Source organism: Brugia malayi (assembly GCF_000002995.4).
Source record: "Brugia malayi strain FR3 genome assembly, contig: Bm_v4_Chr1_scaffold_001, whole genome shotgun sequence".
In the NCBI taxonomy this organism is placed as follows: domain Eukaryota; kingdom Metazoa; phylum Nematoda; class Chromadorea; order Rhabditida; family Onchocercidae; genus Brugia; species Brugia malayi.
This window is the reverse complement of record NW_025062475.1, coordinates 6589314-6612481: the sequence shown is the minus strand read 5'-3', so window position 1 is coordinate 6612481 and position 23168 is coordinate 6589314. Positions and strand designations below refer to the sequence as shown.

At 31.9% G+C, this 23168-nt stretch overlaps 6 protein-coding genes across 10 annotated transcripts; 4 read left to right on the top strand and 2 right to left on the bottom strand.

The window, feature by feature from the left end:
* Nucleotides 1-372: 372 nt before the first annotated feature.
* Nucleotides 373-1236, top strand: Bm10709 (Uncharacterized protein; the record flags this gene model as incomplete). Its single annotated transcript, XM_043076800.1, has 3 exons — nucleotides 373-474; nucleotides 662-791; nucleotides 1082-1236. 3 exons carry the CDS (start codon nucleotides 373-375, stop codon nucleotides 1234-1236), a joined length of 387 nt encoding a protein of 128 aa, XP_042932734.1.
* A 1510-nt stretch (nucleotides 1237-2746) lies between these two features.
* On the top strand, nucleotides 2747-5522 carry Bma-pdcd-2 (Programmed cell death protein 2, C-terminal domain containing protein; the record flags this gene model as incomplete). Of its 2 annotated transcripts, XM_001899750.2 has the most annotated exons (8): nucleotides 2747-2798; nucleotides 2970-3121; nucleotides 3389-3508; nucleotides 3644-3840; nucleotides 4152-4277; nucleotides 4406-4607; nucleotides 4833-4916; nucleotides 5232-5522. In XM_001899750.2, 8 exons carry the CDS (start codon nucleotides 2747-2749, stop codon nucleotides 5520-5522), a joined length of 1224 nt encoding a protein of 407 aa, XP_001899785.2. The 2 variants fall into 2 exon arrangements, with proteins under 2 accessions (XP_001899785.2, XP_042932733.1); XM_043076799.1 differs by lacking the exon at nucleotides 2747-2798 and having other exon boundaries at nucleotides 3041-3121.
* A 1667-nt stretch (nucleotides 5523-7189) lies between these two features.
* On the bottom strand, nucleotides 7190-7513 carry Bm1465 (Uncharacterized protein; the record flags this gene model as incomplete). Its single annotated transcript, XM_043076798.1, has 1 exon — nucleotides 7190-7513. The coding sequence occupies one exon, from the start codon at nucleotides 7511-7513 to the stop codon at nucleotides 7190-7192; it is 324 nt and encodes a 107-aa protein (XP_042932732.1).
* On the top strand, nucleotides 7248-14273 carry Bma-vab-7 (Homeobox protein XHOX-3, putative; the record flags this gene model as incomplete). Of its 3 annotated transcripts, XM_043076796.1 has the most annotated exons (4): nucleotides 7248-7611; nucleotides 11800-11960; nucleotides 13657-13811; nucleotides 14060-14273. In XM_043076796.1, the coding sequence occupies 4 exons, from the start codon at nucleotides 7248-7250 to the stop codon at nucleotides 14271-14273; spliced, it is 894 nt and encodes a 297-aa protein (XP_042932730.1). The 3 variants fall into 3 exon arrangements, with proteins under 3 accessions (XP_042932730.1, XP_001899783.1, XP_042932731.1); XM_001899748.1 differs by lacking the exon at nucleotides 7248-7611 and having other exon boundaries at nucleotides 11823-11960; XM_043076797.1 differs by lacking the exons at nucleotides 7248-7611; nucleotides 11800-11960 and having other exon boundaries at nucleotides 13678-13811.
* Nucleotides 14274-15547: 1274 nt separating this feature from the next.
* Bm5871 (Within the bgcn gene intron protein, putative) lies at nucleotides 15548-17129 on the bottom strand (the record flags this gene model as incomplete). The annotated part of the gene is made up of 5 exons (XM_043076795.1): nucleotides 15548-15667; nucleotides 15743-15877; nucleotides 16328-16509; nucleotides 16756-16849; nucleotides 17118-17129. The coding sequence occupies 5 exons, from the start codon at nucleotides 17127-17129 to the stop codon at nucleotides 15548-15550; spliced, it is 543 nt and encodes a 180-aa protein (XP_042932729.1).
* Nucleotides 17130-19045: 1916 nt separating this feature from the next.
* Nucleotides 19046-21848, top strand: Bm10711 (PHD-finger family protein; the record flags this gene model as incomplete). 2 transcript variants are annotated; one of them, XM_043076794.1, is made up of 7 exons in its annotated part: nucleotides 19046-19150; nucleotides 19452-19544; nucleotides 19756-19918; nucleotides 20117-20176; nucleotides 20823-20974; nucleotides 21389-21571; nucleotides 21690-21848. In XM_043076794.1, the coding sequence occupies 7 exons, from the start codon at nucleotides 19046-19048 to the stop codon at nucleotides 21846-21848; spliced, it is 915 nt and encodes a 304-aa protein (XP_042932728.1). The 2 variants fall into 2 exon arrangements, with proteins under 2 accessions (XP_042932728.1, XP_001899782.1); XM_001899747.2 differs by lacking the exon at nucleotides 20117-20176.
* Nucleotides 21849-23168: the final 1320 nt, after the last annotated feature.

Sequence of the window (23168 nt, the reverse complement as noted above, 5' to 3'; positions counted from 1 at the left end):
AGAATTATATATTTGATAATGTTTCATAATGATAGGCGAGAAATGTTTAGATGTTTATAAGGGAATAATGATGGATTATCATGAAAAGTTGGAGAGGTAAGAAGGGATCTCCTGCCTATAGTTCCGAAATATAGTTTTATATAACGGTATTTCAGTCTATTTCTTTTCCGTTTCATCCCTTTGTGTCATATTTCATTAAATTGTATGCATATGGTGACAAATATAGATGTTCTTTTCCAGATATCCGAGAAACGTGCTATCGCGATATGCATATTCATGTATGTTAATTAAATGAAAGGACAGGGATGAAAAAACAATGTGCATAAATGTGTTGTTTCCTCTTCTCTGAAAATTCTTATAGTGCTGCAGGGAATGGATTCTTCAAGTGAAAGTTCGGATGATGATGATTACAGTATTCTTGGTGATGCATTACGTGATGTTGCATCTTACAATAAAACTGGCGAAATTAGCTGGGTAAGTTGACTGCTTCAAATGTTATAATAGTGCGGATCATAATGCTCAGATACCTGTCTTGGCTTTTCCTTATTCATTGTGTTTTTTTTTCATGGTAACAATTATTTTTATGTAGCAAAAACATGTAAACCAAGATTTGTTTTCATCTGGAAGCTATTTTAAATATTTTAAAGACGTAAGGTTTAAGGATGCTTGCAAGGAATTTGTAGACCGACCAAATGTGCAGGCAGTAGCTTTCTATAATCTTATCAAATACAGCCTGTTGATGTTCACGCTACCATTCATTGCAATGTATTCTTTCTATCTTTTCATTAAAGGTGAGCATTTTCTAACTAGGATTAATTGAAGCATAACACATTCATTCTACCAACTTGAGGCTTTTTTACTTCATTGCCATATATACAATGTTCGGCTTACACCAATTTGTGGTTTTGGAAATATTTATTCCATGAATTGAAATAGCTCCAGAATTTATAATGTTCGTATCTTATTTCTTATTCTTGTCTTTTATTTCATCCAGTTGTAATAGAGAATGGTGCGTTTTTTCCCATGAAAATTATCTTCAAAATGAATATGATTCCCTCAAATTAATGTATGATTCCTTCAGATCATGTCGGATGGTCACCATCTTCCGCTCTTATACCTGCTGCTGTTGTTGCAGTTTTAGTCGTTTATTTGGTGATCGCTGTGTTTGTATATGTAGCATACAAAGAAGAAAAAAATGATGCGGAACTGCAAGAAATTATGAAGAAACGGGAATAGATACGTTATTTGCTTAGTTATTATTAGCTTTTAATCTTAATTAATGATTACGTAAGACTAATATTCTTAACATGAAACATTTTTCTTAGAATTACTATTAGCTTGATCTTATATAATTTCTAATTATAAAAACTATATAACGGGGAGATGTATAAAGTTCTAACCGTCAGAAATGCAAGTGGATTTCTCAGAAAATGTTCCTTCCACGTTAGCTGTCTTGAGCTCCTGAAGTCTATTTTTACAGGCTGATTAATATGCAGTCCGTGTCTTAGTTGCGAGTCTCTTGTCAATCTTCCATCGACCATTTTCTACAAAAAATTGTTTTGGGACATGCAATAAGCATTGTACTTCATGAGTTTTTTATATTCATTGTATAAATTTCATGAGATTGGTATATTATTATTTGAAAACAAAGTACAGAGAATTTTATCCATTCAGCTTTGATTAAGTTCATGATTAATTTTACAGTAAATCTTTAGAATTTTCTAACGGGTAGCTAAACAAACGAATCTTTTTTTAACGATGAAGAATTTAGAAAATATTCTTCAGTCCGTGCTTTATTAGTTTTACTAGAGTTTTTAGTACTGAGTTTTTCATACATCATTAGGACGGGTAGGTTTTTCATATATTAAGAGATGTATATAAAATAATGTTTTCAAGTACTTATGAGTACCTAATGCAACATTTGCGGGTTTTTCTTATCATAGTTGAATATATTCTGTCGATGTTTTATATTTTGTTGGTAAAAATTTGGTGATAAAACACTGTTTCATTTTGTTTTGTTTTGAGAGAGAAATTCTGTTTTAACAGTTCTGCATATACAAACATGTTTCGTCTTACATTCAAGGGAAAAATTAAATAGTAAAAAAAGCTGTCTCAGTCGCATTTTTGAAATGAAAAAATGCGACTGAGACAAAAAAAAAAACTTAATTTTTTGCAGGATTTTTCAATCCTAAAAATTGAACTATCGGACGATTAAAATCATTTGATGGACCAGTTTATTCCTAATCTTCGCGACGAAACTGTTCAAACAGCAGTAAAAAATTTACTCACTTATTCACTGACAATTATAGTAGTTCCGCTGGGATCTATGTTCTTTTTGAAAAAATTCGTTTTTGAAGGTAAATATTCGTTCCAGATGGGAGTCACCACATATGACTGAAAGATGTTGCAACGGATTTGAATAATTGAGAATTCCCATCGTATTATTGGTTGAGATGTATTACATACAGTGTCATATCTGTTTTGATATAAAAATTTTACTAACCTAAGTGAATGGTATACTTTTTAAAAGATTTTAAAATATTGAAATTCTAGGAAAATAATCTACTTTACTTATTACAAGTCTTTTGAACGCAGATTTAATGAATTTTGAGTATTTGTTTACTTTTGTAAATCACAGCGCTTCTTGGTTACGACAATCAGAAATCCATTTTGTATTCTGCAATTCTTGCGGTTGTACTTGTTCACATTTTGCTTTTTTTATTCGTTTACACAGCTTATCAGTCTGATGGAAGACCGGAGAAGGAAGAGTAGTGCAGTTATGTTGGCGAATTTTTCGAGTAAATTACTTTATTTGTATTATTCATCGTTTGTCTGTCAAATATAGTTATCTCTCAGCAGTTTTTTTTTTTTTTTTTTTTTCATTCCAGAAATTATATTAAAATTATAACTTCTGACAGATACCTGATTTATCATTGAAAATTAAAATCCTGTTTTATTTTTAATTACAGAGTATCCCGTATATTTGGGCTTTGGAAATGTGCTTGAGCCCCAGCTTTCCTATCGCTTGTCGTCACATTATATGCCACTGGGTAAAATTGGTGGTAAACCCGCTTGGTTAAATCCTGTCAGTCTTCCTGCTAATAATTCTCTTCTTTGTCGAGTTCGTCTTATTACATTATTACAATCTTTATGATTAATATAGACTATTCGTGAGAGTATCGAAGTTCTTTACAAGATGTCAAATGCTGGTACATATTTGCTGTTTTTTTTTCAAAAAGTTACATATCCGTAACTTTTTATGCTTTTTAAAAGCTGCAATTAGTTCTTTTTCTAAACCTAATGATTTCTGAAAGCTAGCAGTGATCATTAAATAACAGTTTGTGAAAGCAGCGGAAAGAATTTGAATAATCAGAACCTTCTACTTAAGGTTTGCGAGAAACCAATGGTATTTTTGATTCAAGTTTATGCTACAAGCCCCAATGACCAAGATTATTCCTTCCATCGTACTTTATTTTTCTTCATTTGTCGAAACTCACAGTGTTCACAAGTACATTATTATGTTGATTTTATATTTCTGCGATTTGTTTGCTTATTTCTTTTTTCTTAAAAACTTCCTTTCCCTCAAATTTTTTGGTAAATGTGTTTAACTAAATATGAAATTGTGACTGAAGGAGTATTTTAGAATAATGATGCCAGTAACGTTCGCGCTTTCCGGTGTACTTTACCGCGATTCAATGATTTTTATGGTTTCGAACAGCCCATCGATCCTGATCTAGAAGGTGATGTTCCAGATCCGTTCTGGAAGCAAACATATCCTCATCTATGCCAGATTTGTGGCTGTAGTGCTACAAAGAAATGTGCACGTTGCGAATCTGCGTGGTACTTTTTCTTTCCCAATTTTTTCATTTATTGAAGAAGCTAATTCTGATTTTCGGATTCTTTTATTTTTATATACTTTGAATTTTATGAGAATGCTCTTAGAATTCTTAGGCATAATATTGTTTTCTCTCCCTATTTTAATCTCTTTGCTCTTTTCTGAATAGTTATATAAACATGTTTTTCATCTGAAAGATGAACGAATTCTGTTAAAGCAAGGTTCTCCCCCATTGCCACTGGAATAGAAAATATCCCTTTTTAAGTATTCCTGTTACAATACAATTTTCTAATTGGTACTGAAGTAGGTTATTCAGGTATTGTAGTCGCGAACATCAGGCAATTGATTGGAGTTCGACACATAAAAAAAAGTGCTGTAAACAGAGTTCTAATGAGGATCAGCTGCAGTTGCATCTTTCTACAATTCCTGATAGTGAAGAAAAGTGAGTCTTACTGTTGTCAATGTGGAGGGATAGAAATGGTAAATTGATGTGAAGAGTAGGAGAGAGAAAATCACTGGAAAAAGGAGGGAGAGAAGTCTTCTCAGAATTTTAGGAATATTTTTTTCCAGAGATAATGAAAATGATTGGATGAAACGTAAACGAAGTATTGCGATAAATGCATTTGTTTTCCCAGAATATGCAATAGAAATGGGCATAGAACACTTGCCAGGAAGTAATCATACTGATAGTGATGATGATAATAGTGATAGTGATGACGGTAATGCAGAGAAACGTATGGAGGAATACAGGCAATATATAATAAAGCATAAGGTTAGAAATGTAATTATTAAAATTCTACACCAGCAGTATCAATGGAAATTATTAAAATTTCCTAGTTCAGTGCGCTATATTTAAATTTATCATGCTTTAAGCTTATGTTACATTCTAATTGACTTCAAGTTTGCTTCTTTCTCCTTTCGGTTTCATAATCTTTTGATTTTTAATGTATCTGTAATAGAGTAATGAATTCTCGTATTTGACTGGAAATATCTTCAGAGCCCGTGCGATTATGGTAATGGTGATTTGGAAGATTTAGAAGATTTTGCTGATAAAGATACTGCTTTCAAATATTTTAATAAGGTTCACTGTTTATTAAAATAAAGTAGTTATTACGGTCAAATAGTCAAATCAAATAGTCAAATGGTTATAAAATCAAATAGATATTATTATTATTATGGTTTTTATTGTACCATGTTTTTGGCAATAGCAAAAAATTAGAATATTTAGTCTAGCAGATAATTCGATAAATATCTCTCTCTAAATGTCAGTTTGTAAGAAATGTCAGCAGGTTATGAAGAAAATGTCACAGATTGTTTAAATAAACAACAATAGTATTTCGATAGATATGAATATCTTCTCGTCTACAGTTAATTATGTTTTTAAATATATTTCTAGGTAGTATCGCTGAATCCTGAACAAGTGTTGCGTTATAGTCGGGGTGGTGAACCATTGCTAGCAACTGATCATGCACCACCACCTGAAGCAATTCCACCGTGTTCTCTTTGTGGATCGGAGCGGCAATTCGAGCTTCAACTTATGCCCCATCTTTTGGCACTTATTGGCGTTGATGATCTCGGTAAAAGTATTGACTGGGCTACATTGATGCTATATACATGTGCTCAGAACTGCCATGTGCCTAATGATGGTTATGCTGAGGAATATGTTCATAAACAAGATTTTCATTGAATATAGAGTTTGATGAGTAGGAAATGCTGAAATTTTCTCCAACAATTAAACTTTTGAAGTTGAAGCTGTTTATGAAGCTTGTGAAGAAACGTTTATAAATCAGAGTTTTTCTTTTTTATGTTTGAAACATTTTAAATTAACTGTGTAAGCATAAAATGATGAAGTAAGGAAAACTTGCTGACAATACCTGCTTATTTTTTTCGTTGCTTTTCCTTCCGTATTTATCGCAATTTTTTCTTTTCATTTCATTTGAGCTGGTGCTTTTGTATCAATAAATTTGCGAATAAAAACGGTGAAGTTAGATAAGAATGACTGAATAATTGTTATTGGTTGTAAAGGACATACAATTGTCAGGTGTGATATGTCTATTATTGGAGCGATAAATTACATTCCAAAACAAAAATTTCGTACTCCTTTCGCTTTCGCTCTCCTTTCTGTTTGTATGCCCAGCGGAAGTGAACAGTTGGACTTTTGGGGTGCCGAAATATAAAATATGGTTTTATGACTGATGGAGCAATGAGGAAATGATTTTAAGACTCCAAAAGGTCTCCGGCATGTAAAAGCAAGTCGGTACATTGTTTTTATGACTGTTTAATGTTGTAAAATTATATATAGCGACATGTGTACGAACATAATTTGTATGGGCAACAGTAACGGAGTAAGGGACATCGACAGATAAAGACACGGCTTTTCAGTATTTTATTGATGCTGATAAGTAATGAATTGAGCACGCATGAATTCTATTATGTATTGAAAAAACGGGCATTTGAATTAAAATTGGAAATTTGCTGCTAGACCAATAATGTACTTTATGTGGTAAGTAATGCGTTGAAATGAGACGACTCGAAGCATTTTCAAATTCTTTGATGCATTTTTTTTGCGATGAAATCGTACTAGAAGTTTTGTTAGCAACTATTCGTTACAGATCAATCAGTTATTTCCAGCATTCCTGACTGATTCACTTTGTCACCTTCTAAAAACAAGTTAGTTCAACATTCCATGATTTTTATGGATAATAACTTTCTCTTACTTAAATGATTGCTGTCTAATGTATGCACAATCCGAAATGTATTGTAAAATGAAATTGCATTGGGATGTGAAGATAGTACAAATCTGCGAATAATTGAAACTAAAATTTGAATTGTTGAACTTATTATTCCCCCTTCATTTCATCTCTAATTTGCTACCGCTCGCAGTTAAAGGTATAGCAGGCGAGAAGAAAACCAATGTGAGAGAGAAACAGAGGGAGAAAGAGAGAGAAAAATCAATCAGGATGAGGATTGTTGCAATTAATTACTGACAGCCGAATTGGTGGCACTTATCTTTGCTATGATTTCAAGAAAGGAAAACATTATAGAACATGAAGTGAGGGAGAGAAGAAGGGAAGTGGGGAGAGGTGACTGTATCATTTGCGAAACTTTGCTAAAGGGAACGAAAGGGAGGAATTATGGGCAGAAGGACGGGTTCTGTTCAACTGTCGTTTGTCTCCCTATGTGTCAATTATTTCTTAAGTGTGCCGACCGAGAATCCCATCTATTGGTTAGTAAGGATTGGTTGAGGCGGAGCTTTTGATCTATAAGGAAAAGTTCGGCCATGAGAACCACCGACAAATTACCGTAAACTTTTGCAAATAAGAGGAAGTGAAGTTAGTTGTGTTGTTGCTCGCCTTACGGATGAGGAAGTGGTAAGGAACGGCGAATTCTGGAAATCATTTTGTATGCTTTTATGCAGTCATTTGATATCGAATCTCTTATTGGCATAGGTAGGGTACGAAATGGCTTCTCTGGAATATCTGAAGAAACTCCAGAAACGGAAACCGCTAAGGAAGCAGTTGCTATTGCTATTAACGAACTTCCGTCTGTTGCTAATACTAAAGTAAGCACAACAAATCTGAATTTTGATCGAAGTTTAATAAAATCTGAGTTCTTGTGCGATTCGACATCATCTCGAAAACGTCCGGGTGCATCAGCTGTATCCGCAACTCGAACCATAGATCCGGAATCGAAATGTTTAGGCACTGCTTTCCACACTTATCCCTGCGTATCCGGTGGCAAATCACAGTGTGTGCCATCCTCTCTATCAGTATCAGGTTAGCACTACTTCAAACCTTAAAAATTGAACCAGAAGTTTTAATGAATTTAAATCGTTCGGATTAAATAAGCAATAAGGACGAGAAATATATCCTAACTTTACTATTCGGCACAAAAATATTGGAGATTAGATTATCCAAAAATCGCACTTTCTATTTAACTCTAAATTTATCGATCTTATTCTATTGAGCAGATTGAAAATATAAGTGAAAATTAGACGAAATATAGTTAATTATCCTATAATTAAAATATAGAAGCATTTCAATAATTTAAAGACATTTTCTCCATCAATGATAATCATTCATTGTAGCTAAAATAGACGTTAATCTTTTTTAAACACTAAAACTGTCACCTAATCTTTTCACTATTTCTCTAACTCATTTCCTATTAACTCACTAACTAACAAACACTATAAAAGAATCTATTTATACTGTAAATTGCAATCGATATTTAAAAGTTATTATTTTTCTTAAATTTTAAATTATCTATAATACATTTTCCATATCGCAAATAATTCAAATATTTTAGGAACATTTTTGCATAAAACTTGTTGATGCAAACTATAATATTTTTTTCTGCTTTGTATCATAATAAATTTCAAAAATTATCTGTTTTATTGCTTCTCTCAGAGGAATTACTTAAGGTTTTGCCAACGGATCGTAGGTTAATTGCGTCATTTTCAGTTAACGATCAAATTGCATGACCACTGAATTTTTGATTAACTAAGATGAATGCTAGCAATTCATTTATCTGTAAACTATTTTAAAAACAATTAAGTCTTTTTTTATTTCTTTAAAATTTAATTGCACACTAGGTATATTCATTCTTTCTGCTTGAAATGTATAATCATTTTGAAATTAAAATGTTTTCGTTGAACTTTGATAGTTTTTCAATATTTGTAGAGTATCGACAGATTTCTGTTTTTTTTTTTTTTTTTTTTAAAGGAAAGCAAAATTGCTTTCGTGGTAGCAGTAGTTGTAGTTTTCATGGTAATTCCTTTTCTTAAAATTTTTTCAGGAAAATTTTTGTGAGGCATGTTAATCTTCCCTATTGTGATAAAAAAATCTGAAGAATGCTTTTTGATATTAGAAATTGTCTTCATCATGTATTTTAACTAAGTATGAAATATGGATTTCGAATCTTTCTTTTCAGGAGATGCATAATAATTGAAATTGATTATCAACTGATTTAAAATTCCTTAAATTTAGGAGGTTTTCTTATAGTTCACGTAGTATTTGAAAGTTGGTTGTTATCCAAATTTCATAGAGTAAAAGAAATAACGATATTTTATGAGAGGGTTAATTTAAGCGTTAATTTAGACGATTTTACCGTAACTTCCTGTATTGTGAGTAGATCACAATATTGTTACGACCAATAGAATTACATTTAAATGGGCCTTAAATGTCTTTTATCAGTGCACAAAAGTTTATAGTCCATCTGATGTAATTTCTTCCTATTTTGTTTTTTCTCCTTCCTATTTCATTTCATTTCAAGACGTTATTCTTTGATGCGAACATTACTGAGGTAATACAATATGACTGTAAGATTAAAAGCAAAGTATCTCTACTTTTTCTTCCAGGATTGTATCCTACGTTTACTTTGACAGCAGTGGGAATGCTAACAAGATCTAATAACCAAATTAGTATTCCAATTTTATGGAAAAGTTTCAGATTTCTCGAAATTTAAGGAATAGCATGTGAGATACAAAAGAAGGGAAAAGAAGATAAAGAATTGCAATCAAATTTAAAATGAATTCTGTAATCGAATTTAAAATAAGATGAATATGAGATGATGAAAATAAAGAAAGAGAGAGAGAGTAATAATTCTGTAAAATGGAATTCGTCAAAGTGATTTAATCAGTGGAGGATGTTTTTGCTTATTGAAGTGATATCTATCAATATATATATATATATATATATATATATATATATATATATATATATATATATATATATATGTATGTATAATATCGTTAATGGGAAACAAAGAAATCATCAATCCAACCAGTTGGAATAATAAATTAGGTACTGGAAGGATATGACTAATTACTACAAATGCTAAACTGGGTTAAAGCTGTAAGTGAAGATTTAATGAAAGAGAAGAGAGAAAATTCAATTGACATTCTTACAATGCACTCTTTAAGATTTGAATTTCAAATTCAATCAGTCCCGTTGTTGCTTGATTCTATGAATTCATCATTTCCAGATCTTATCATGTACTGACTTATTATATCCATTTCTACTTGTACGATGTCCTCTCTATCTAATATTATGCAAAAATGATAATATTTTTGCTGGGATAAGAAAGGAAGACTCCTACTAGCTATTAGATAGTTCTAGATTAAGATAGATCATAGCTTGCCTTCGGGATTTAATACTCTGTCATGCATAATAACTGATATTATTTTAGTATGAAAAGGAAAACTCTCTAACAGATAGATTTAATACAAATTGGCTGCCGCAAGAGATTTATTTGAAAAAAAAAAAAAATAATTGAAAATTAAAGTGTCAAAATACTTATATGATTTTTCCCTGCAAATATTTACTGCAAAGGAAAATAACTGGAAATTCTTAAGATTTGAAATATTATTTCGAATCATTCACCTACAAGTTTTTTAATCAAAATAGTTCGAAATACTAATTTACGCTTCTTAAAACATAGATTATAACATTGTTACATGCATTGCATTTGTTTAAAAAATTGTAAGGGCAATTAAAGAGATATGAATTGAGAATTGACTGATCATTGCTATTATTTTCAACATTATTTCATTTGCTCTATTATTAAAGATATGTCATAATAAACATTAAGTTCTTCTTACTTTGTTTCGATAATGGTAACAATGAAAACATTCCTTTACAATCTACAAATTTCAAATTTTGAAAATTTGGCCCATTTTATTTGTAATTATTTAAGAGGTAAAATGTCATTATGCATCATTTCCTCATCGTACAATTGGCAGTATTCATATTTTCAAGCAGACATGAAAATACGGTAATGTCTCAGTTGGCTTATATCTTAAAGATTGGCCAAATATCCGATAAGTGCTATATACCGCATTAATATCACAATTTCAAGTATTAAGAAATGGTTTGGCAATCTCTTTTTCGCTTCTTATTTTATCGATATTTTCGCTTTTGTTCTGATACTTCTAATTACATTAGTTCATTGCTATTTCTATTTTTGATTTATTGTATTGATGTCATATGGCTGATCATTTTTTGGCATGAATTATGTGTGAAACTCAATTTTTATTTAATTTATTTGGAGTGAATAAGAAGTAGTAAATGTGAAGCAAATGAAGATAAAAAGAATTTTAATGGTTTAATAAATAATACAAAACAGATGAGACTGTCTATAGAATTTTTAAAGACATAATTGGTTCCTGAACAAATGGCGCAACATGGCGGTACGCATAAACATAAGATTTACATGTCGTAAAAATGATATAATTGCTATATGGCTCTGATAATAAATGTTATGAAAACAATAACATAATTATATTCAAATGGATCCAACAGCTTTTTCTAACGCCTCAGGAATGAAACAAAATTGAATGGAATGAGATGCCATCGAATAGGATTGTTACAGTATGACAACTGTTGTACCAATCCTCTAAATTGTCTGGAAATGAGAGACATTTTGCTTGAAATGACAATAACGGTGCTCGTAAAAAGTTCGTTGAAAAGAAACCGCAAAGGAACGATGGCGGAATTATCAAATATGCAATTGCTTTTCGTACTGTCGTGATTTTCTCTTTCCCCATACCTGTCAGGTGGTTGTTGAGGCGCACGATAGTGATACAATTACCTTCAACCTCGATATTCATAACATTAATTGTTTGATGATATGAGACGACCTTCATTAAAATTAGGAATGGGAAAACAATAATCGTCCTAGGAGCACATTTCAGCCTATGGTAATCAGAATAGACTGACGCTGATATCCTAAAAATTATACGTAAATTTTTATGCATCATTTCAATGTATATACCTACGCTATTTCAAGTTCTTAACTTTTCTGTAACTTCAATGAAACAAAGCTTTTAAACAAATAAATTAGATATTAAAGTGCATTGAAGAGTCTCTAAATTTAATTAAATTTCGCTTTCTATTTTAAGTGCAAAATTCTATTTCATATCATACCTGATAAATTTAAAAATGCAAATAACAAAAGCATACCTGCAGTGGAATCTCGTGATGATGGTACAATGAGACGCTACCGGACAGCATTTAGCCGTGAACAGATCAGCCGATTAGAAAAGGAGTTCGCACGTGAGAATTATGTATCACGACCAAAAAGATGTGAATTGGCGACACAACTTAATTTACCTGAAGGCACTATAAAGGTAAGTAAAACAATCCTTTATTTGATTATTGCTCATTGAAGCAAATCAATAATTTACCTCATTTGTGAATCACCTCTCCGACAAATTGTACTTTCTAATTTGTAATATCTTGTATTCTGACAATTCATTGAGGGAATATAACGGGTTTACTGTACCTCTTTTGTACAATTTGTCGTTTTCGTAGTGTTTCTCAATTTTCTAAAGGTATTAATTTGGAGTTTCGCACAATTGGAATCAACATTGAGTTTTTTAAAAATAGAAACGAAGTTCTTTATTTTTTGGCATCCAGGGTTATGCATGATTAATAGGATTTCTTAGAGTCACTTCAACTAAACTAGTGCGCTTACTAAGCAACTTCTAGAAGCAGTTACTGTAGATTTAGCTGGAATTATTCCCCATGAGACTTCAATTTGTAAGTGAATGCTTTGCGAAAGCAAAATGAATTGAGCTAAATGATATTGAAATCATATGCATTTTTTCTAGGCTTTTCATTTAAACAGCTTAAATCCTGAACCAATTTATTTTGATTCTGAAAGATTTCAATACTCTATATTCAATTTTTTGCACTTTTTCTTATTTTAATTGCATGAGAGGACTAGTGCTTGTCTCGTCATTTTAAGCCATCATTTTTGTTGTCGTTGTTCCTGACACGTTATCAGTCCAGTAGAGGCGAGGGCGAGGTGGGGGGGAGAGAGAGAAGGGGGAAGTAGATAAGGAGGAAAAAGAGGGCAAGAGAGAGAGATTAAATTTATGAATATTTAGGAACCACTCCCAATGCTTCTTGCACAATCCGTCTAAAAATTGATAATTTATCAAAATACTACGCATCCATCCTATTTAATAGACATCCTAAACCATTCACTAATTTTTCGCTTCAAATGTTTACAATATATTAAAATTATTTGTTCTCTTTCATATATATTGTACTTCAACCAAAATCTTACTAAAATAACGGATTGCATTTTGCTAAATATCGAGAATGCAGATAAATAGAAGAATATCAAATAAGTGGCCTTTTCATAATCATGATTTGAATGATAACCACAATCGAAACAATCCTGATTAGGATGAATGAGACTTATTTCAATAGCAACTAAATCTTCAACTTCATGGACAATGAAAAAATGCAAAACTTTCTTTATCTCATTATTAGTCCTCCCCGTTTCAATTTTTCCTCTTTTTACTCTAATCCCTTTATTAATTCGATTTTCACACAGCTTAAAAATTCTTGGGGTAATTTCACTTCTTAAATCGACAATCCGACGAGCTACTTTCAGCAAAATGCTGATTTCATTAATTTTTGGTAGGGCATCAGAAGCAATAAAGATCAGAAGGAGTGCAGGACGAAATAAATAATATGTTTCAAGAATAGTATTAGTAAATAAGTGATAATGATAACGACATTAAATGAATTAAGGATTTAAGCAGTGGAACTTCGAATCTTCATTTCTAGACTTGCCTACATAGTAAGTTTATCCCACCTTCATCTTCATCTCTCATCTGATTTGTTTCTCCTGTTTATCTGCTCAAAAAATACTTCAGTAATGATGGAGTCCTGCTAAAGTACTACCTTAAAACCTTCCGCCGAAATTTATTTAATTATAAACAGTACATCACAAGTTAAAAAATGAATGTTGTTGAATCTTTGATTTATCAACTTCACTTTGTAAAACAACTAGATTTGAAGTTATTCCAGGTATGGTTTCAAAATCGCCGTATGAAAGATAAAAGGCAGAAGATGGCATCTCTACACTGGCCATTCTTCGATCATCACATTACTGCGTATTTCCTTAATCCATTTTGTTATGAAGCTTGGAGGTCATCTCTGATACCTAAATTGTGTGATCCGAGGTTAGGCATTTCTAAAGAGTTTGAATTTGGATTCATCATTCATCCTTTAACAAATTATGAAATTATAGAGGATTTTTAATTCCTTGCATAACTGCGCAGTTATAAGATTAGAAAAATATTACAGAGAACGTACCGCGGACTTGGATTTAAGTGCATTGTAAGCAAGTAGCAGTGAAACTATTTGCTTCCTGAATAATTTCATTTCAAATCTTAAATTTTAATATTGAGCTCTCGAAAAACTCTTGCAGTACTACACGCCCACTTCTCGCTACCGGTGGATCAATGCTCGGGTCAGTAGCAATAGGAACAGGAACAAATGTGGGAATAGTACCTCGACCAGCAATACATGCCAATCCAGCTGCTATTAGCGTTGAACCAGTTGAAACAGTTCAAGACCGTATCCAAGAACCACTTGAATCCATTCCTCTACAGTCACCTTCTGAATCAAAGTCAATCTTATGATTCATAGATAAATGGACAACATGCTGCATCTAAGAATGTAACTTTTGCATATTTTACACGTAAAAATCAGAGAAGACCGTTTCCGGAATGTAATTCCATTATAACTCTAAAATTTCAATCACATTTCAGCTGATTTTATTCCCGCTTCCAAATTTTTGGTTCAAAAAAATAAGCAGAAAGTGTAGAAATCATCTTATCAGTGGTAAAAGTTCCTCTTATCAGTGATCAAATGCAAAATAATGAGAAAACTCTTGAGGCCTCATTCGTAATTCGTAATAAATTTCTTGCAATAGTATCCCCGTCATTCACTCTTCTCAATTCTCAAAGCATGTTCAACAACATTTTACAAATTCTACAAGTCTGCAAACCCAAATTGCAATGTTCGTCTCCAGTTATCACCAGTATTATCAGAACCCGAAAATAATACAAATTGTTTTACAGGTTTAAATTATATAATGCTTTAATATTATCATCTCTTGAATGATATGAATTATTTTGTGTTTGCGAATATTGATTTCAGCATTTATTGTTTTCGTATAAAATTTCGACATTTTGTTCCAGTAATCGTCTCAATTATCTTCATAAAATATTGCATAAGCAATAAATTAAAACAGAGTACATTAAGAAAATTATCAGATAAGTACGGTAATAACTAATAGCTTAACCTGACTGCAAATCACATCATTTATAGAAAAACATCATGTAAGAAGTTCATCATAATGAAAGTGGTATGCTAAAATATCGCTCACTTTTCAGCAGTCTAAAATGGAAGGTTCCGTAAGAAATTGGTTTCCTAAATATAGAAATATATTTAGAAATTGCGACAATTTCGCCGCTTTTTGGGTCAAACTTTCAAATAAATCGTTCTGATCTTTGTGACTGACAACGCTATATGTATTTTAGAGCTCATAAATAATAAACGAGTGAATTCACAACACTGACATTTAAATATATAATCACTTGAAACAGTTATGCTTCACTTTATAAATAACATACTCAGATTATATCAATCAGAGGGGTAACCGTATTGTTTTGATCTCAGATTTTTTTCTAAATTTATTTTTTGAAAACAGAAAAGTAGTCAGATCTCGACAAAAAAGTGGTACGATATTTTGTGAATAAATTACTTCTAGGAGCCCTATTTCTTTGTATCCTTGAATTCACTCAATCCGAAACATTTCGGTGGTATATGTTATAGAAGATGTCATTTGTTTTGCTGTATATGATTTATTAAAAAAACTTTGCTATTTACAAAAATAATTTCAGAAAAATAATCATAATTTTTCGATTTCAACAGTTAACCGATCAATTTCCTTCGTAATTGTTTCTCTTCGCGCGATTTTTTCGAGTTGTGTTTTCTCTGGATTTCCCAATACTCCACTTTTGATTCTTTGCTGCAGTGATTTTTACTAGTTTACATGTATGTAATAAGACGAGTACGAGGATACAAAAATAAAAACCCAGTTTACCTCTAGTATTTCTATATCTCGTAGCTTTCTGTTCAAATTGTTAATCTTCTTTCCAATACATTCACGAGGAGTTATAGGAGCGTTTGGCCTCAGTGCTGCAGCAATCGGTTTTTTCAATTCTTGTTCTTCAGTTTTCTGGAAACCTTCGGAAGAAAAAATAACTAAGTTGACAACGTAATCAAATAGATGTGGATAAATCATAAACAGTATTTAATTTAAAGAATTACCAACTAATTTTCCTGAACAACTGAACAATGAGATGCTTAAATGACGTTTTGTCAATTCATAAATTAAATAAAAGTTTCCTTCGTTTCATGAGTTGGTCATTACACACAGGATTAACTCCAACATAACATGTACAAAAAAAGCATTGCAGACAATAATTACTTTAATAACTTACAAATTATCAAATATTACATAATTGGAATAAGAAGTCGTAACATTCATTCTTACTTTTTGATTTTTTTAAAAATCACTGACACCCTTAACAAACTCCAACTTCAAGATTTTAATTTGAGCAGGATTCAAATGTTACCTCGGATAGATTTCCAATTCACATATCTTACCACAGGATAAAAAAGTGACCTTTTTAGGTTTCACAACTTCGGTGGGCGACCAACCAATGGGATATGTAGTTTTGTTGCTCATTTGTTGACCGCGTGATTCGTACCTCGGTTGTTCTTCCTGTGGGATGTAACCGTCCTTCACTCTTCTTGCCTTTCTCCACGTTCCATCAGCACGTTGCGAAGCTGCTATGTAAGTTTCACCTAAAATAAGCTTTTTTTGCAAATGAGCAAAAGGAACATCAGGATAACCTAGTGCAATTCCCTACAGTTGTAAGGAATAAAAAATATCGTTTAAAAATTATGTGTTAAAGTGACAGTCAATTAAAAGTTCTGGATTTACATGATCAGTCAGTCAGCTTTCGCTGTAAATATGTCAGTTGGTTAATAAAAGTTCATGTGTACAGCAGTTAGTCATAAGCAGTGAACTTAAGCACCACATTGACTCACCAGTTTTAGTTTTTATACGAACGTCTCCAATGAAACCTTTTGATGACATAGCAACATGAATTTCTCGAATGCTGATGAGTTCACGATCTAATACCTGAAAAGGTAATATATCGGGAATAATCCAACGTTTCCGTTCTGATCTCTATGCCTTATAAATTATGTTATTTAGGAAATAATGAGCCTAAAAAAAAAAAAAAAAAAACAAACAGGAAAAAGCTTCATGACAAGAGTATTCCTTTAATGCTTTCAATTGCAGTATCGAAAATGGGAATGCTTGCACGTTCGTCCGCTCGTCATAAAACGCAATATTCCCATTCAAAAAATCGTAATTGGAAAATATAATACAATCGGAATCCATTTACCCATCCATACATTCAAAAGACAAAATGAACAACATGACTTCTGAGATTAGTACACATTTTGTGCAATCTTTATTTCCCGTATGACAATGTGCAAAGTAAAAGAAAATAAAAGAAAAAAAAAACCTTAAATGAGAGTAAACCATAAACAATCCTAGATAAGATTCATGGTATACATTTCCCATAACAAAACGTTTCATGCAAATATGGTAAATATAAAATACATAGATGTACAATTACTAACATCATAGTTTTATGAAGTCGCATAACTCGGACATACATGTCAAAATATACATCATCCGTCACTAGCACGAGTTAATCGTTGCTAAAATCGACAAGATAAGATATTAGTTTAGTGTAGTCAACTGGTACTAATAACCACTACAGCTTTGTCTGTATTAGCTTTGTCTCACATTTTGGCTTACAACCACAAATGATCTGTTAAACAGCAATACAACATGCTACAATTTCAAAACAACTATTTAAAACAGATGATATTTAAAATGATTGAAACAGATAATGTGTAATTTATACAGCAATTCTTGAATTTCTTATTCTCAATTTCGCACCTAAAAGAATCACAGGTCTATGCAAATAAAAACAAATAGAGCAATGAAAAACGGAAAATTCAACTTTACAAAGTAGCAGCAACTCAATGTATACAGACATTGGATATGCAGGAACAAATAAAAACAATATCATCTGAACGAAGTTGTAAAAAAAATGCGAAAAAATTTCTCATGCAAATCAATTTAAAAACCCCTCAAGAAGCATAATAACATGGAGCGAAAAAAGGATCCAAAATGCATCCACAAATATTTTTAACGTCGCAATAAGTTCTACAAGCAAGAAAGTTTCAAAAACATCTTAAACATTTTTCCACAATAAAACATGATCAAAAAACAAGCTTCTGTTCTTTTGAAAAAACAAAAAAAAAAAAAACATTAAGAGAATGAAAACTGGTATGACCTTCGTTTTTACCCGAATTCACGTAAATGTCTTAAAACAAAGAAAAATAACAGAATATCCTGACACCTAATGGAAACATTTGTGCATCTTAAGTTTTATAGATCATAAAAACTTCTTATTTCCAATATTAATTAGCAGTAGGCTTAAAAACGAACAAAACCTTACTTTCACGAATAACTATCGTGACAGCAAATGAGAGTTCCAATTTCTTTGTGCATCAAAGGAACAAATATTTTTCATTGCGAACTTGCAATTGTAGCATAGGAAGGTGGTACGTTTTGACATTAGGGTACAAATACCATTTGCAACATTTTCTGAAGTTTGAAAGGTTATGAGGGAGGGGAGTAGAATACTTGTTATCCCTCTCTAGGTGTGGTGAGTGTTGTTTATGGTATTTCGAAAATCTTCCGATGCTGACGAGAAAATCTCGAATACTTACCTCCAAGTATTGTTATCCATTTCAATGTAGTACTTGTTTTTTTTTTTTTGAATTGTAGCGATATATTTGTCGTTTACTTTATCAGTCTGTCTTGTAACCTTGCAGTCAATCGCAGTGGTTGATTGCATAGTCACCGATTTTTATCACTGTGTCTTTTATCCATCTGTTTTATTATTTAGGGAAGATTTAGGATAGCGGTTCTTTTACCGTCCAGTTTAATTTTTCCTATGCTCATAATATAAAAACCATAGACGATCTGATCCCAGCCGATATAGTGCAATCAGGTTCGCTCTCGGATCACTTTAGACCTACTTGCAGGGTTTTCTATCATATTATTGCAGCAAGATTTCGTAAGATTGATAACCGTCACTCTTCTCTATGCATACAGTTCCGTGTGTTGATGATCTCGAAGCACTAAGTCTAGGTGTTTGCTGCTTCTTTTTGCTTATTGGAGTTCAGATTTTCTGAAATGTTTCAGTGTGTTTTAATATGATGAGATAAGATTGTTGACAAACCTTTTGAGATGGATGGAACTAAACCGTCTACAAGTTATGAAGGATTCGACAGTGTACCTCCAGATGCGAAAAATCTTGTGAAACGTCTATTTGATGCGGTAGATATAGTCCAGGTTGGAACTTTTCAGATAGGACTTTCAAGAATTTCAGATATCAGTAACGATGATTTAAGAAAGGGAAGTCCTGTATCGAGATATTGTTAAAATTTATGCCGTTAATCGACACTACGCTGTTGCTTACAATTTCTTTATTCTGACTTCAACAGTAAATTCTTGCAATAAGATTTTATCATTTTATTAACTTTTTTTTTTGTCGAGTCATACTTTTTTATTTTATGGTCCCAAATTATTTCTTTCCAGTTTGCATATATGACATTCAGTGCTTTCTCCATGCTTAAATTTAAAGGAAATTTAGAAACCGTTACAAAAAATGGCTGAATTAGATGTCATCTATCAAGCAGTCATGCGAGAAGTAGAGAGAATCCAGGATACTTTAAATGAAGGACTGGTAAGTATTCTGTTTATCAAATAAAGCAGCAGATACAATTTTCATATTTCGTTTTTCTTTCAAGTTAACAAAGTTCAGCTATATAAATTATTTGTAAAAGATCCCATTAATTTTTCAGCCTAATGGTACATTAATTTAGCTGAAAATGAAAAATTGTGGAAAATCTGTAAAATTCCGCAAAAAAAAAAAATGAAAATCTGTAAAATTTAAGATGGAAATGAGTCGTGAACAAGTTGATGAAATGTTCGATACGTTGGAAAATGAGTTGCGTATGGCACAACACTTAGCATTTTGGAAATCAGGCGTAATGTTTGATGTAGATACGAAATTACAGAACTTAATTGGTTGCCAAACTGATCCACAACAAATTAAACGTGAGCTGTTTTGAATGGAAAATTCGTAATTGGAAATCATCTGCCGAATTTAGAATTAGTGAAGATAATTTTTAATTGGTTATAAAGTTTTTTTGTCTTATGCTTTTGAAAAAATAATTCAAAAGAAAGTGAGTTTTGCAGTTAAAATGTTGAATAATTCTATTTAAAATGATTGAATAGGAATTCTCGTCAATTTAGAACCTGTTGTCGAAGAGGGAGAGGCGCAGAAAGTAGCAACTCGAAAGAGAAGAGGGAGAAGTCAGTGGACTTATAATTAGAAAGCAAGAGAAGTTAAATAAAGGGAACGAAAAGTAAAAAAAAAATAAGAGAAGAATAAGACCCAGATGGTAAAGAGAGGGAGAAAGAGAAATTTTCTTTCAGGAATTAAAAATGACCCCTCTGCCATTTAATATCATGGGCTCAAATATCCCAGCGTGAATACTCTTATTGTAAGGCTGGGTATTGTGACTTTCCAATTTTTTTAGCTGCTTTTTCTTATATCCATAGCTGATCATCCTTAGAGTTTTTTTTTTTTTTCCATTCTGCAGCATTATAGTCAAATCTTGAATTTCTATTCAATATTTTTTAAATGGCATGAATTCTCTGCTAAAGGAATAATAGTGAATGGTGAAATATAGGGACAACCAAGTCATTTATCGAATTGATCTAAATTTTTTAATTCTCTAAGTTCAAAACTAAATTTTTTTACAGTTACATACATATGCACAGTTCCAAAAAGTTCAGTTCTTTTTGAACAAGAATTTGGATTCAAAATTCAATTTTTCCTAAAAAAAAAGTGAAATGTCTAGAACAAACTTTCCATATTCATTCATTCCTAAAAGTGCCGTGTTGGGATATTAGGTTCTTTAACATATTAATTGCTACGAAACGACATTACTTATAGAACAAGCAGCCAAACCAAAAGGGTTCCGATCAAAACGTCAAGCTCCAACAGCAAGAGAAAATATACGACGGATCGAAAGGGACACACGATCCCAGTCTGTTGTAAAGGGAAAAGCAAAAGAGTCTCCGTCTCCACCAGCCGTATCAGATCAGGTTGACGTTTATCTCTTAAAATATTCTACCCAACTAGTGTGTTTGTGTAAAATGTGTTCTTTTTTCGTAAGTTACAAGAACTGCGACCGCTACTATTCATTTTAAGCATCCACTGTCAAACTCTTCCTATTTACTGATTAAATTTCTGTTTGGTTATAATGCCTAGTCATTATTAGTCGAACAATGACTTATCGATATAACTTACATTTCATAAGGAATATTCTTCTTGAAAAGATTATTTTTTCATAAAGAATATTTTTGTTGGAATATTAAAGCTACTTTCTTATAAGTAAGCTTATCTCGTTTACATGTGACTCTTACTTTTTCAAGTAGAAAGTTAGAATTTTTGGAATTTTTCTAGAGTCATTTAAAAGGTAATTTTGAGTTTCTGACGCCTGAATTGTTCCCGTTTAGTATTTATCAGGACGACGGAAGAAAATAAAAGTGCAGGAACTAAATGAAGGACGTTCGATGCAAAAGAAGCGTGGTGCAGGAAGGCCGCGTTTACCAAGGAAACCCCGCCAAGCAACGTCTGCTGTTACAGAAATAACAGAGGGTGAAAATAATCTCGATCCCTTATATTGCTTATGCCGGCAAGTAAGTATATATACATAATTTATAATATAATAAAACAATCCTTAACCTCAATTTTTGTTCGATGCTGCCTTCTTTTTTTCCTTGTATTCCTCTCCTGTCTATGATTCGAATTATTCAGGTTTCGTATGGTGATATGATTCTTTGTGAGAATAAAAAATGTAACGAATGGTATCATTTCCCATGTGTTCAACTGAGACAGAAACCGAAAGGTAAATGGTATTGCCCACATTGTCGTGGAGATCGATGCGATGTGATCAATCCCGATTTGATAGAATAGGAAAGGGGTACTTTTTTTTTTTTAAATTAATATTAAACATGGATTAAAACAACACATCTTAAGAATTCAGGTCGAACACTGCTTGTGATTTACTTCTTGGCTTTTTTTTTTTATGCTCCAGATTTTTCTGATTTTCTGACTACGTTGTAAATCGTTAGATTATGTATGTGTGCGTATTGCAGTTGCAATCATCTGGCTTATCTTGAGAAATGGTTGTGATTATTCACTATTCCTCATAGCTAAATTCTTAGGAAAGGAGATGAATAGTTTAATCGTTAAGCCGTCCCATGCTGGCAGCTGCTATAACGTTTTGAAAACTTGTTTCCATTAGGTGTCAGGATATTCTGTTATTTTTCTTTGTTTTAAGACATTTACGTGAATTCGGGTAAAAACGAAGGTCATACCAGTTTTCATTCTCTTAATGTTTTTTTTTTTTTTGTTTTTTCAAAAGAACAGAAGCTTGTTTTTTGATCATGTTTTATTGTGGAAAAATGTTTAAGATGTTTTTGAAACTTTCTTGCTTGTAGAACTTATTGCGACGTTAAAAATATTTGTGGATGCATTTTGGATCCTTTTTTCGCTCCATGTTATTATGCTTCTTGAGGGGTTTTTAAATTGATTTGCATGAGAAATTTTTTCGCATTTTTTTTACAACTTCGTTCAGATGATATTGTTTTTATTTGTTCCTGCATATCCAATGTCTGTATACATTGAGTTGCTGCTACTTTGTAAAGTTGAATTTTCCGTTTTTCATTGCTCTATTTGTTTTTATTTGCATAGACCTGTGATTCTTTTAGGTGCGAAATTGAGAATAAGAAATTCAAGAATTGCTGTATAAATTACACATTATCTGTTTCAATCATTTTAAATATCATCTGTTTTAAATAGTTGTTTTGAAATTGTAGCATGTTGTATTGCTGTTTAACAGATCATTTGTGGTTGTAAGCCAAAATGTGAGACAAAGCTAATACAGACAAAGCTGTAGTGGTTATTAGTACCAGTTGACTACACTAAACTAATATCTTATCTTGTCGATTTTAGCAACGATTAACTCGTGCTAGTGACGGATGATGTATATTTTGACATGTATGTCCGAGTTATGCGACTTCATAAAACTATGATGTTAGTAATTGTACATCTATGTATTTTATATTTACCATATTTGCATGAAACGTTTTGTTATGGGAAATGTATACCATGAATCTTATCTAGGATTGTTTATGGTTTACTCTCATTTAAGGTTTTTTTTTTCTTTTATTTTCTTTTACTTTGCACATTGTCATACGGGAAATAAAGATTGCACAAAATGTGTACTAATCT